General features: G+C 42.2%; 1 protein-coding gene across 7 annotated transcripts in view; it reads right to left on the reverse strand.

Moving 5' to 3' along the window:
• Nucleotides 1–2,094: 2,094 nt before the first annotated feature.
• Nucleotides 2,095–15,304, reverse strand: part of LOC139380663 (target of Nesh-SH3-like) — a 44,197-nt gene continuing 30,987 nt past the window's right edge. For 4 of the 7 annotated variants that reach the window (XM_071123570.1, XM_071123574.1, XM_071123569.1 and 1 more), the window contains 11 exons: nt 14,564–14,638; nt 13,948–14,061; nt 13,605–13,682; nt 11,584–11,793; nt 10,945–11,050; nt 10,182–10,261; nt 7,917–7,946; nt 7,646–7,804; nt 7,363–7,485; nt 5,531–7,124; nt 2,095–4,039 (listed from right to left, as the gene is read on the reverse strand). In XM_071123570.1, coding sequence (XP_070979671.1) covers nt 7,009–7,124; nt 7,363–7,485; nt 7,646–7,804; nt 7,917–7,946; nt 10,182–10,261; nt 10,945–11,050; nt 11,584–11,793; nt 13,605–13,682; nt 13,948–14,061; nt 14,564–14,638 — 1,091 coding nt within the window. In that variant the 3' untranslated portion in view covers nt 2,095–4,039; nt 5,531–7,008. Of the gene's footprint in view, nt 7,125–7,362; nt 7,486–7,645; nt 7,805–7,916; nt 7,947–10,181; nt 10,262–10,944; nt 11,051–11,583; nt 11,794–13,604; nt 13,683–13,947; nt 14,062–14,563; nt 14,639–15,304 lie in introns of all 7 variants that reach the window. The other 3 variants (XM_071123571.1, XM_071123573.1, XM_071123575.1) reach the window with 2 other exon arrangements.

The following is a 15,304-nucleotide window of genomic DNA, read 5'->3' on the forward strand; positions in this document are numbered from 1 at the left end:
TTCTCCTCCCCTCACATTGTGGTTTGAGTTCACGGCTCTGTGTTGATCTTAGCTTTCGAGAGCCTTTCCTCTCCCATCTAGGTGGATTTGGAAAAGTGTGGTAATGCTGGTGTTGCTATTTGTTTTTCTAATCAGGCATTGTGGTTGGCTGGGATGTGTGGTGGGGAAAAAGGTGCTTGGTCCCTCAGCTCTGCCTGCCTTTAGTCAACTAATGGCCAAAAGAGTGAAATGTGTTTATTTAGTGTGTGTGTGTGTCCACTTGCTAATGCTATGACCATATGAACACCACACATACAGATATGCACAATGCATTTACAACAGTCAGCGCAGTAGTAAAACAAGAACCATACGTAAGGTTTTATTGTAGAAAATAGATACAGGAATGGTTGTACATATCTGAAACAAAAATACAATTTTCTGTTCAACACTAACATAACGATTGGGATTGAAAATAACAGCCGCAGCCATACACAATGTAAAACAATCTTCATTTGGTTGTTGGTTTCCACATAAATAAGCCTTTTATTGACATGGCTGTCTCATATTTAAACTCAAACAGCAAAATATTGCAAGGCTAAAGACACTGGTGAGTTGAAATGTTCAGAATGTTGTAGATGGATGTACTGTGTAAAACTGACACATTTCCTCATTGTATATACACAATACATTCCTATTTGAACATTCTGTGATGTTGCACCCTCCTGAACAGGCTCCAGAGGTGGACAATTTGGGTAACTTCCAATGTGCATCAGTCCACATAACATTACATTCCTGGCACATTCTCTAAATTGAAATGACTCCAAATGAGTTAGAAATGTGTTAAAGATGAAAGAACAAAGCATCCCTTATGCCGTTCTTTCCAACTGAGCCCTTGAATCTTACAAGGCCTCAGTGTCTGCTCATTTCTCTTATTTGGTCTTTCATTGGCTACAGAATCCATTCAGGTGTTTTTCCAAGTGCTTGACACACCTGAAGTCAGTAGAACCACCTTGCAATACAAACTTTATCTTGAGACTTAAGGGAGTAAAGTAATATTGTTGTGTATATTAACTTGTAAATAATGGACCAAGTAGTGGCAATTTATCGGTAGAAATGCAAAACAAATGGTTTATGAAATTTTTCTAAGACAAACTTTCAAATTTTTCAGTTGCTAGAGGCGCGACCCAGTTGTTCATTCGATATGTTCCGTTGCCATGCTCGCTGGCAATGTTCTTGTCCCAACTAGCTAGCCAACTAGCTAAGGTCAACACCGTCACGACCTCTGCAGCCAGAATAACAGCGGAGTAGATGCATTTGTTTGTTTAAGCTGTTTTCTATTTAAATTAATTTTGATGCATCCATAACAATGAGCTGATAACAGATTTTGCCTGGCATAGCTAGAAAAGTTTGCCTTCTCGTCAGGACACTCACACTGTTCATTATGAGGAGATCACATTGACATCAAACAATAGGCTAGATAGCTAAGTACAGTGCATTCAAAAAGTATTCAGACCTCTTGACTTTTTCCACATTTTGTTACGTTACAGCCTTATTCTAAACTGGATTAAATTGTTTTTTCCTCATCTACACATAATACCCCATAATGACAAAGCAAAAACAGGAACTCTGGCGCTCTATCAGAGTGATCATTGGGTTCTTGGTCACCTCCCTGACCAAGGCCCTTTCTCCCTGATTGCTCAGTTTGGCCGGGCAGCCAGCACTAGGAAGAGTGTTGGTGGTTCCAAACGTCCTCACTTTAAGACTGATGGAGGTCACTGTGTTCTTGGGGACCTTCAATACTGCAGACATTTTTTGGTACCCTTCCCCAGATCTGTGCCTCGAAACAATCCGGTCGCTGAGCTCTATGGACAATTCCGTCGACCTCATGGCTTGGTTTTTGCTCTGACATGCACTGTCAACTATGGAACCTTATATAGACAGGAGTGTGCCTTTCCAGATCATGTCCAATCGATTGGATTTACCACAGGTGGACTCCAAACAAGTTGTAGTAACATCTCAAGGATGATCAATGGAAACAGGATGCACCTGAGCTCAATTTCGAGTCTCAAAGCAAAGGGTCTGAATACTTAGCAAAAAAATTCTAAAAACATGTTTTCGTTTTGTCATTATGGGGTATTGTGTGTAAATTGATGAGAAAAAAACAATAATTTAGTCAATTTTATAAGGCTGTACCTTAACAAAATGTCAAAAACATTCAAGGGGTCTGAATACTTTCCGAATGCACTGTAGTTTGTTGCTAGTAAATCTTCAATATGATAACCAAATTCAAAAATATCAGTTGCTGAAAACAACGGGTCAAACGAGAAACGTGGGAGGATTTGACAGCATAGCTCCACTTGCGTCATGACTGCAACAGTAGGGACCACAGAAATTCATGTTCACATCACTCACCAGTGGTTATTACTAGGCGATTCAAAATCAAATACAAATTAAATATAATTGTAGGCCAACTCTAAATTTGTTAATTTTAGGCTTGACCAATTATGTACCAAATGTATTTATTTTATCTTTTTGGTCAGGGGGCTGGAACATAATTACACATTTGTAGACAGCAAATTACCCGCAAGAAGGGCAAACAGATATATTTGACTAAAACATAATAATTTCAACCCTTGCTTACATTTGTATGCGATCACATATCTCTATTATGTGCGAGAATACTTTGGAACCGATTGCCAAAATTTAAATTAAAAAAAAATTAAAATCACATGGAGCTGATTTGCTCTTTTTAGTCTTTTATGTCCCCCCCCAAACATTGGGGCGTTGGCTTATAAACTCAGCAAAAAAATAAACATCCCTTTTTCAGGACCCTGTCTTTCAAAGATTATTCGTAAAAATCCAAATAACTTCATAGATCTTCATTGTAAAGGGTTTAAACACTGTTTCCCATGCTTGTTCAATGAACCATAAACAATTAATGAACATGTACCTGTGGAATGGTCGTTAAGACACTAACAGCTTATAGACGATAGGCAATTAAGGTCACAGTTATGAAACACTAAAGAGGCCTTTCTACTGACTCTGAAAAACACCAAAAGAAAGATGCCCATGGTCCCTGCTCATCTGCGTGAACGTGCCTTAGGCGTGCTGCAAGGAGGCTTGAGGACTGCAGATGTGGCCAGGGCAATAAATTGCAATGTCCGTACTGTGAGATGCCTAAGACAGCGCTAAAGGGAGACAGGACGGACAGCTGATCATCTTCGCAGTGGCAGACCACGTGTAACAACACCTGCACAGGATCGGTACATCCGAACATCACACCTGCGGGACAGGTACAGGATGGCAACAACAACTGCCCGGGTTACACCAGGAACACACAATCCCTCATCCTGACATGCCCCTCAAGCATGAACACTGACATTCCTGTCTTGCAGGAAATCACGCGCAGCCATACTACTCGTTCTGTGCGTGATTTTCTGCAAGACAGGAATGCCAGTGTTCTGCCATGGCCAGCGAAGAGCCCGGATCTCAAACCCATTGAGCACGTCTGGGACCTGTTGGATCGGATGGTGAGGGCTAGGGCCATTCCCCTCAGAAATGTCAGGGAACTTGCAGGTGCCTTGGTGGAAGAGTGGGGTAACATTTCACAGTAAGAACTGGCAAATCTAGTGCAGTCCATGAGGAGGCGATGCACTGCAGTACTTAATGCAGCTGGTGGCCACACCAGATACTGACTGTTACTTTAGATTTGGACCGGCCCTTTGTTCAGGGACACATTATTCCATTCTGTTAGTCACATGGAACTTGTTAAGTTTGTGTCTGTTGTTAAATCTTATGTTCATACACATATTTACACATGTTAAGTTTGCTGAAAATAAATGCAGTTGACAGTGAGAGGACATTTCTTTTTTTGCTGAGTTTATGTAGGTCTACATGCGTAAGCTCTAATATTCATATGGGTGTTTTGAATTAGTCATCACCTTAGAAAGCGCTGTCAATTTCCTTGTGTTAAGCTTTGAAATAACATACAGTGGGGCAAATAAGTATTTAGTCAGTCACCAATTGTGCAAGTTCTCCCACTTAAAAAGATGAGAGAGGCCTGTAATTTTCATCATAGGTACACTTCAACTATGACAGACAAAATCAGAGAAAAAAAATCAGAAAATCACATTGTAGGATTTTTTATGAATTTATTTGCAAATTATTGTGGAAAATAAGTATATGGTCAATAACAAAAGTTTGTCTCAATACTTTGTTATATACCCTTTGTTGGCAATGACAGAGGTCAAACGTTTTCTGTAAGTCTTCACAAGGTTTTCACACACTGTTGCTGGTATTTTGGCCCATTCCTCCATGCAGATCTCCTCTAGAGCAGTGATGTTTTGGGGCTGTTGCTGGGCAACACGGACTTTCAACTCCCTCCAAAGATTTCCTATGTTGTTGAGATCTGGAAACTGGCTAGGCCACTCCAGGACCTTGAAATGCTTCTTACGAAGCCACTCCTTCGTTGCCCGGGCGGTGTGTTTGGGATCATTGTCATGCTGAAAGACCCAGCCACGTTTCATCTTCAATGCCTTTGCTGATGGAAGGAGGTTTTCACTCAAAATCTCACAATACATGGCCCCATTCATTCTTTCCTTTACACGGATCAGTCGTCCTGGTCCCTTTGCAGAAAAACAGCCCCAAAGCATGATGTTTCCACCCCCATGCTTCACAGTAGGTATGGTGTTCTTTGGATGCAACTCAGCATTCTTTGTCCTCCAAACACGACGAGTTGAGTTTTTACCAAAAAGTTATATTTTGGTTTCATCTGACCATATGACATTCTCCCAATCTTCTTCTGGATCATCCAAATGCTCTCTAGCAAACTTCAGACGGGCCTGGACATGTACTGGCTTAAGCAGGGGGACACGTCTGGCACTGCAGGATTTGAGTCCCTGGCGGCGTAGTGTGTTACTGATGGTAGGCTTTGTTACTTTGGTCCCAGTTCTCTGCAGGTCATTCACTAGGTCCCACCGTGTGGTTCTGGGATTTTTGCTCACCGTTCTTGTGATCATTTTGACCCCATGGGGTGAGATCTTGCGTGGAGCCCCAGATCGAGGGAGATTATCAGTGGTCTTGTAGGTCTTCCATTTCTTAATAATTGCTCCCACAGTTGATTTCTTCAAACCAAGCTGCTTACCTATTGCAGATTCAGTCTTCCCAGCCTGGTGCAGGTCTACAATGTTGTTTCTGGTGTCCTTTGACAGCTCTTTGGTCTTGGCCATAGTGGAGTTTGGAGTGTGACTGTCTGAGGTTGTGAACAGGTGTCTTTTATACTGATAACAAGTTCATACGGGTGCCATTAATACAGGTAACGAGTGGAAGACAGAGGAGCCTCTTAAAGAAGAAGTTACAGGTGTGTGAGAGCCAGAAATCTTGCTTGTTTGTAGGTAACCAAATACTTATTTTCCACCATAATTTGCAAATAAATTCATTCAAAATCCTACAATGTGATTTTCTGATTTTCTTTTCTCATTTTGTCTGTCATAGTTGAAGTGTACCTATGATGAAAATTACAGGCCTCTCTCATCTTTTTAATTGGGAGAACTTGCACAATTGGTGGCTGACTAAATACTTATTTGCCCCACTGTACACAACGACCATGTTTTCTACTCAGTTTCAACCTGTTGTTGAACTTCTTTCTTCAAATTGATCATCATAGTGAGGTGAGATTTAAAAGCATCATGCTATTCTGAGTGTTGTGATTTTTTATTTAATTTTGCATTCATGTCAGAGTGGTTAGAGGGACAATAGAGTCCTGATCACCAGGCCATTAGTGAGCTGTTGATCATTAGAAATTAAGTGGGGTACTACTAACACATGTCCAGAGTGCATAAGAGGAGAATCCTGTGACTCAAAGGTCACCTAGGATCTCATGACTGCCGGTGTGGCGATAGTCACCTCAGCAGCCCTACTCACCACGTTAGACCATCAGATGCTCCAAAATATATGTCTCTGCATAAACAAATCAATGCTAGCTAGCTATGTTTTTCCTCGTTGGACCTGCATTTACAATGTATCCAATTTCCGTTAGTGTGGTGGATGGTTTAGCTTTCTGTAACTTTGTAGCGAGTATGGTCTGCATGTGTAGGCGAATGTTGCGTCCTGATATCTTTTCTAGCCGTCCAGTTATGTTTTTTATGTCCATTCTAGAATGCCCTTCTAGCATATCAGAAACAAGTATTCAACAATGCTGTGGTAAAATATAAATAATAATTTCATATTGTGCAAACCGCAACTGTCAATCCTACAGGACCAATCAAGAAAGGGTATTGAGTATGTGTGTATGAGTGACGAATTTAGTGTGTGTGTGTGCCTGTGTAATGCTTTCGTTCTTTTTTTGCAGAGGCTTTTGTGTTATAGCCACAAGGAATATTGAATAACAACTGCTTGATAAATAACATCATACACGTCATTACATTTTCAGGGAGCCAGCTTCCCAACAGTTTCCGGCGTTCATATGTAACCTCTCGAAGCACTCTGACACACCTTTATTAACTTCTCTCCCGTTTTTACAGGCTTTGAGGACTGCCTCATGTCGTGTTTGATAAATACTGAGATGAGACTTAGGGCTCGGTTCAGTCTGTAAAGCTGAAGAGTAACAGATTCCGTGATGGAAATTTAAAGGTCATTTCGGATATTAGCCGACATAAGCAGTGTTTATCGTAAAAGCAGTCTCTGCTAAAGCAGGAACGTTGCCTTTAAATATTCAATCACACTGTAAAGCTGAACTTCCGGTATGCGGATTGAATAGATCCCCTAAGGAGATATGACAAAAGAACTCAGAGTTCCATGACAAGGTATGGTCCTGTACACTTTTATACAATGGAATGTGGGCCATCACCATCTGACAGACAGACAGATGCATCTCCATGGTAACATACTGACACAGTCTCCATGGTAACAAGAGGGAGAAGCCCACCTCAAGGGCCACTGAAACCTCCTCAGTCCTCCTCCTCTCACCCTGGTGAGATCATCATTCTTCCAGTCAGGCATCTTCCTGGCCACCCCTCTGGTGGAGGGGTCTTACCATTTCCCAGGTATGGGTGTTCCGCACTCGTACCAGCCAACGTAGGTGGCGTGCGAGTTCCCTCCGATCTCGCCGAAGTTGACCGGTTCCTGACGCATAGCCCGGTAGAAGCCTGAGACAATAAAGCAGAGGGAATATGAGAACACTTATTTTACAAATGGTTTGGAATGTGAATGGTCTTTTAACATAGTCTAGAGATCAGTGTTTCCCACAGTTAACCCTGAAACATCAAACTTCTGTAGTCATTGAAAAGTGACCAAGAACCGTGGTCATGGGCACCTGTACATGTGTCTACGGTTCTTTCCCACAAATGTCTCTAACGGGTTCCAGTATTTGGCCCAGTACTCTACCTGATCGGCTGGGTAGTTGGTCGGCCAATAGCTGGCTGCCTGTTTGTCCGTCCAGGAAAGAATCTACAAACTGGCAGTGGTCCTCCCCATGACCTGTTTGGTCCCCGATGTTGTAGAACTTGCCTGCACAAGGTCAGAGGTCAAAGGTAATGGCTCTGGTTAGATAAACCTTGTTGAAAATTCCAATGTAACCTATAAACTCTTCATATACGTACATGCACAAATACAAGGAATAGTATAGACAGTAAAACATAGACAAACACTCTTACTATACTATACTGACCGGTGAGCGAGTCACTCATGTAGATCTTGTATCTAAGGGAGTTGCACAGCTGAATGCCCACAAACTTGCGGTACCAGGTCCTCTTCACATACTGCTTCCCATTACACTCCGAGTAGGAATCTGCTTTGAACGGGAACTGTGTCCAGATAGCATCTTTACCTGGAGGGAGCAGAGAAAACAAGATCTAAGGATTGATATGTAAGGCACAGAGAATGGGATACAAACTAGGGAGGAAAGATGTGTGAACATGACATACTGAGAGTCCACTCACCTGAGACATTCTCACTCACCCGAGGGTCCGCTATAGAGGAGAGAGAGTAAAAGAGAGAAGGCATCGTTAGTCACACATCAGTCCATTATTACCACATTAATTAATACAGTAATAGAACCATACTCACCCTTGGGAAATAACGGATCATATTAAAACCATGGTTCAGATTACAACAAAAACACAATACATTGTTCTAGTTAGCACATTGTTCTAGTTAGCACATTGTCCTAGTTAGCACATTGTTGTAGCTAACACATTGTCCTAGTTAGCACATTGTCCTAGTTAGCACATTGTTCTAGTTAGCACATAAAACGTTGTGTCTCCCAGGGATTTCACTACAGGGTAAAGAACCATTTGACCAATCACTCTTCTCTATTAGTACTTTCACCACAGCATTGGACATTAGCCCAGCACAGTCCCAGTGGAGTCTTATTACTGTTTAGACACAATGTTGCTTTGGATCAAATTAGCTCATTGACATGATCGAGTATTTTAGTGTGCATAACGGATATGATATTACTCCGAAAATCTGGTCCATCTGTAACTATTATGTGACTATGACTTGGGCCAAGAGTTTTCCCTGACCATGAGGGCTTAAACTCTAAGCCTATCAATGTCCAATATGATCAGGTCCCTATACCCTCCCTTTGGAAAGTTGCACCCTGGCGTTAGCTCTCCATCTCTTTCTGGAGGTGAGTGTGTGTTGTGTACAGGAGTAGGGCAGGGGAGGCTCCTCAGAGGAAGAAGGGAATTCATCCTCCTCAGTGAATTTCATCAAAATAAAAAATAGTGAAACATTACTAAAAACTATACTAAATATATTCATGCCACCAAATAATTGACGAAATCACACAGTTTTGCAATGAAGTAACAAGTCTATGAAGTCTACAGTAAACTCCACAGCACTCTGTTGGGTAGCACCATGGTGTAGCTGGAGGACAGCTAGCTTCTGTCCTACTCTGGGTACATTGACTTCAATACAAAACCTAGGAGGCTCATGGTTCTCACCCCCTTCCATAAACTTACACAGTAATTATGACAACTTCCGGAGGATGTCCTCCAACCTATCAGAGCTCTTGCAGCATGAACTGACATGTTGTCCACCCAATTAAAGGATCAGAGAATGAATCTGCACTGCAGTGCATAAAATGTGGCGATTAGTTGACTCAAAAAGAGAGAAAGACAATAGTTGAACAGTTTTTAAAAATGAATTTCTTCCAAAATGAAGAAGCGAGAGAGAGAGATTTGGGGTTTTTTAAAGTATGAAAAATGTATGCACTCACCAGTGGAAGTCATTCTGGATAAAAGCGTCTGCTAAATTACTAAAAATAGGTAGCAAGCAGCTAACTATTTACACACATCTATTAGCTAAAGGCTAAGATGTCCTATTAACAAGTGACTAATTTGCGACACACCTGGAAAGCTATCAGGGATCCTGTTAGATACGTCAGTTAGAGGCTAAGCCAGGCTAATGCAAAGTATTACAATTGAAACAGTCGGTGTGGTTGCTGATTGATGATTGACTTTTACTAATTCACCAGCACAGCTAATGGGGCTCTACGATGCTAACGGTGGGAATTGTGGTCTAGACACTGATCTAAGGTCAGTTTTGCATTCTTTCCATCAACGCTTCAGTGCTAGATGATATCAGATCTGCGTTAGCAGACATCCACATAGCGGTTGTTTTGCCGGTGTTGGATGTGGAACTGTGTTAGAGCTGCTCCTTGCATTACCTTATTGCGGACACTGCCATTGGATGTAAAAAAAAAATTTTTAAAACACACCCGACATCATATCCGACAAATCCGCGTTAGAAGTTCATGCAGGCACGTTACTTTCAAACACTCCAATGTGTGATTCTATTGTCTACACCTCGATTAGATGGTGATAGGTTATAAATTCCCCCATCCAAATGAACATGAAAACATGCATTAGCCTGTAGTTTACTATTGCCATTTGGAAGTTCTAACAGGGCAGGAATAATAAGAAAAGGAGTGGTTTGTGACATACAAGAGCAGCCGCTCACTGATTTGTCAGGTCATACCACAGTTACACCTCCAACACCGCCAAAACATCCACTATGCGGTTGTCAACGCTCAAAACTGATTGGATCGGTGCCTAATGTTAGGATATGGGAAAGATAAGCTAATTCTAGATCCATCCATGCTGGTGGAACGGCTATCTGGAGCTGGCCTCCATTCCGGATCCATTACATAAGTGTAATCCGATACATTGGCTGGGAGTCCATTTCCACTCTCCACCTACCTGACTCTGTGTTGAACAACACTGGCTCGCTGGCAGGCCCTTCCCCAAGCTCATTCTTGGGTTTCACTTTGAACTCGTAACTGAAAAAGAAGGGAAAGATAAATAGTCAACACGGTGTCAAGGCACTGGTGTGCCTAGCTCAGTAAATACCGAAATCTCATTTTTGATATACTTTCAATCCCGAATGCCATGCTTTCCCAGTAAAGGAAACCTTAGTCACTCTTGTTCACCATAATCATAACTTTTGTGGAGCTTGAGTTTATATTCCACCCATCTCCAACACTGTGACACTTGATATCTTTATTCTCCAGACAGCCTTTTGTGCATCGAGGCCAGTGATTGCTTGTGACCCCATTTCTCTCTCCATTTTCCTCCCTCTCTCTTTCTTTCTGTCTTTCTCTCCCCTTCTCTCTTTCACAGACACACACACTAACACTCAATACCTCACACACACACACACACACACACACACACACACACACACACACACACACACACACACACACACACACACACACACACACACACACACACACACACACACACACTTCTAATGGCTGTTCCATGTGTGATGTTTAGATGGTGGTCTGTGGGCGAGCAAATCCAGCCCAGTGGTAGGTTCTGGTAAATCTGGTTTATACTCTGAATCTGTAGATCCCAGCCAAAACCAAGACCAGGATCCAGCATCATTAATAAACACATTGAGCCTTACCAACCCAACCCTGCTCCAGCAAGCCTTCATACACCACATAAAAACAAACACCTGTTCTCTGGTTTTAGGTTCTCCACTGCAGTGTGAGTCTGGTTGGTGGTCAGGATGGACACCTCTTCTCCATTGGGTCCATGGGTTCTTGAAATGACCTCATACTCTGTCAAAGGGGAAGCAGGAAATCCACACATGGAATCACATCCACACATCCACGCACATGTTTACTTACATCTTTACAACTTCATGTCATACAGATGGGATATTAACATAAAAATTTTCATTTTAAATGTGCACAGCAGCATCTTAACAAGGCAAGTATAAACATTTGACACAGGATTCAGAGGATTTGGGTGGGGTTGGCAAGGATTGGCCCCAAAGAAAGTGCTCTGAAAAGATGTAGTCTCAAATCTCCACAACTTGTTTTAATTGTAGAGAGAAATATCCTGATTGAGCACAGATGGAGTTTCATAACGTTATTAAAATACCCATTGTAACAGAGTCTTATGCGTTAGGACTTCACTCTTCCATAACCAGGAGTGTTTTATGAACCTCTTTGGGTATGTGCTGCTGCACGCACACACACGCACGCACACACACGCACGCACATGCACGCACGCACACGCACGCACGTACATGCACGCACGCACACACACGCACGCACGTACACAAACACAAGCACACTTCCCCCTTAACCTGTGGTGTCGTTGTCGGTCTTCTCCCAGTCCAGGATGACGAAGGAGGGGCATCCCTCTACAGTAACCACGGTGAGGTTGGAGGGGGGCAAGCGGGGGGGTGCGGTGACGTTCTGCTCCACCCCCTCCTCCTCAGGGAAGAAGCTGAGGGACTTTGTTATGGAACACGGTTCGTCTGGCTTCTTGTCAGTCTTATAGATCACATGAGGGGCTGCAGGAGAAATTAAAGAATTGGTGTTCAAACAATAATAACTTAAAAGACAGAAGTCTGTAGGATTAGAAAAATATATGCCATTTAGCAGACGCTTTTATCCAAAGCGATGACCATGCGTGCATACATTTTACGTAAGGGTAATCGGGAATCGAACTAGTTATCCTGCTGTGGCGAGGCCCATGTTCTACCAACTGAGCCACAGAGGAACACAATTGGAAAAGGAAAAATAATGAAAAAATAACTACAGATTTACTTAAATGTATTTCAATGCACTATATTGTAGTGCCACATATTGTATTCCTTCTGCGTTCAAGACACATTAATTACAAACAGGAAATTAATTTAATATTTGTCAAATTCCTATACTTTGCAGCCATTGAAACAAATCTCAAAACAGCTTATGATCAGCAGTATAGTTGTATTGTTGTTTACATCTCTCACATCAGAGTGGTATACTACAAAGCAGTAGAAAGGAGTAAGTAAGCCCAGCCTGGTCTCATAGACTAGACGTAACATAGTAAATGTAAATCTGGGACACTGAAATTAGTATACGTTAGGTTTGGTATGGTTACATAAGACAAACGGTTACTTAAGGCAAACCAAAAGGAAAGGAGGGTGGATGGGTGGGTGTATAACGCAAACGTCTATCGACCCAAAGGATGTGTGGTTGAATCTCATCACAGACAACTTTAGCTAATTTGCAACTACTTACTACTTTTTAGCTACTTTGCAACTACTTAGCATGTTAGCTAAACCTTCCCCTAACCCTTCTAGCTAACCCTTCCCCTAATGCTAACCCTTTAACCTAACTCCTAACCTCAACGCTAACCCCTAGCCTAGCTAACGTTAGCCACAAAAAAAAGTAAAATATTGTACATTTTGCAAATTCATAACATATCATATGAATTGTAATTCGCAACATATCATACTAAATGATATGATAGTTTGTGTGTATGCATTTCTAAAAATGTATGTAGTTCTGTCCTTGAGCTGTTCTTGTCTAATGATGTTCTGTATTATGTCATTCTGTATTATGTTGCATGTTTTGCGTGGACCCCAGCAAGAGTAGCTGCCTCTTTTGCAACAGCTAATGGGGATCCTAATAAAATACCAAATGGAGTGCTTTGGATTGATACGAATGATACGAAATGCTCTGAGACCAGGTTGGTAAGCCAGCTAACTTGCCTAAACACTATATAATGAAATAACGTTTTATTTTCTTTGAAAGATAAGATTGAAACGAGCATAGTCTAATTGACTCAACACCCAAAAACACTTATCGAAGTTTGGCTTTCTTAATGAACCAGAAAATGTGTTGTTTATCAAAATTAGGCTAACTCATTGATCTGCTTTGTACTCCGTAGACAAGAGCTCTAAGTCAACTGGAGCTCATCCAAGAATCTGGGTAGTGAGTACAGGCAAGACAATCCAAAACAACTGGCGGTAAGAGGAAGCACAAAAGGTTTTTGTTCTCCGGGCTAATGTCCACAGTGATACAATACAACTTTCATTGTCCATTGTCACAGCTCCCTCCTGCACACATCATACAGACACACAGGTGAGAGGAGCACAGGGTCAAGCTGCAGTGCAGCGCGCCTGGATGGGGTTGTGGGGTGGGGTTAAGGGCCTTGCTCAAGGGCCCAACAATAGGGAATTGCTGTTAGGATTATTAACCCAGCAGCCCTCCAGTTGCAAGATCAATTTCCCCCGTTTTTTACCAGCTCCACACCCGGGATTCTCCGGCCCTGTCCACTGTGAGTTTAATCATGTGGGTTTGTTGAAGACTGTTATAATGCATGTGTCCTTACCTACGAAGCGCTTCTTGCCCATGGCGTCCACTTCCGAAGTAGGGAGAGAGCTGAACACAGAGGAGTTGTCACCCGTGGCTACAGAAAGACAGAAAATGAGATTGAGAACCGCAGAGTGAGAAGTTTGTTATGAATAGTACTGTGATGTGTTAGCATTCCCTGGCAGCTCTCTCAGCCAGCTTTGGTCTCTCTCTCTCTGAACTCAGATAATCTTTCACACTAACTATTAAACTCAGATGTAGCATGATTCAAACACACACACCTACATGGTCACACACATGCACAAACATGAATGCACAAAGACATTATTATAAACGAAAGTGCACTCATCACTGAATCTTACCATTCAAGGCCGGGGTGAGGGTTGTGGTCTTTTGTTTGGTGGGCTTAGCCGTGACTAGAGGGAAGGACCTCAAGATGGACGCTTTGTCTCCCTGCTTCAGGTCCGTCAGCTTATCTGAGAACAGAGGGGACCGAACACTGGTCAGTCATGTTAACTACAAATACAGTTATGGTCATCTGCTGCAGACATCACCCAGGTGAATCTGAGTTGATTTCCTGCTGAGGGAGAAGATATGAAATATGTGTGTTGCATCATGTTGGTGTTTCGTAAGAGAAGTCAGTCAGAACAACACAAACATACTGCATACACACAGGCACACGCACTTGCATACACACAGGCACACACACTTACACACACTCAGACAAACGCACGCACGCACAAACACACACACACACACACACAGGTGTTGCGTCTCAAGCTGTGTGAGTATTCTTCAGAGAAGTGCAAGGTGCTTAAGAATCTAAATAAAACTTAACTGAGGGAAGGTTGTTAAAATATAATCATCAAGATGACAGCAAAATTAAGAAGTGCAAAATGTGGAACATTTTGGTAAAGTGTTGCTTAAACAGAAGTCAAAGTATTCAGTAGTCAAAACATTGGTCAGTGTTGCCCTCACCCTTGTTCCCTGATTTCCCCACCAGGTTGGGCCTCTTGTTGACAGGAAGAAAGGGTTGCAGAACTGCAGGGGAGCCTGGGAAATAGAGGCCATGTTAGGGTTAGGAACTGAAACAGCAATGGAGGCTGCTGGAGTGCACTGAAGAGAGCCCTAACTCATAAGTGAGGATGGATGTTGTGCTTTTGAAAAAGGGGGATATAGAAGAGAGAAGTTGCAGTGTCAACTGAAACCATGGAGAAAAGATGGGGGTGGAGGAGAGTGCTAACTGTGACCACACCCGAGGAGCAATGCCATTCAAACAGGTTCAATAGATTGGACTTGAAATGTAAAAAAAAAAAGTATCTTGAGAATTTCTACTACATTGCACCGCCATAGTCTATGTGACTAACCCCAAACATGTCAACTCTTAATTAATAACCTTCCACCATAACCCTACTACACAGCAAATGATCCAGTGTTATACACTAACAGTCACATTTAACACTGCGCCAGTGTCTATATACAGGTCCACACTTTTGAGTGTTAAATTTACTAGGAAGTGCCTATAGTTTTCACCAATGGTGTTATGCAATAACAGCTAATATAGTATTTTTAACCATCACACCAAGAGGTCGGTATCTCTTGACAAGGTCACTCAGTGTTCGGTGAAGGCTAGGGGGCACTATTTTCACGTCCGGATGAAAAGTGTGCCCAAAGTAAACTGCCTGCTACTCAGGCCCAGAAGCTAGGATATGCATATAA

Source organism: Oncorhynchus clarkii, chromosome 22 (genome assembly GCF_045791955.1).
Source record: "Oncorhynchus clarkii lewisi isolate Uvic-CL-2024 chromosome 22, UVic_Ocla_1.0, whole genome shotgun sequence".
In the NCBI taxonomy this organism is placed as follows: Eukaryota; Metazoa; Chordata; class Actinopteri; order Salmoniformes; family Salmonidae; genus Oncorhynchus; species Oncorhynchus clarkii.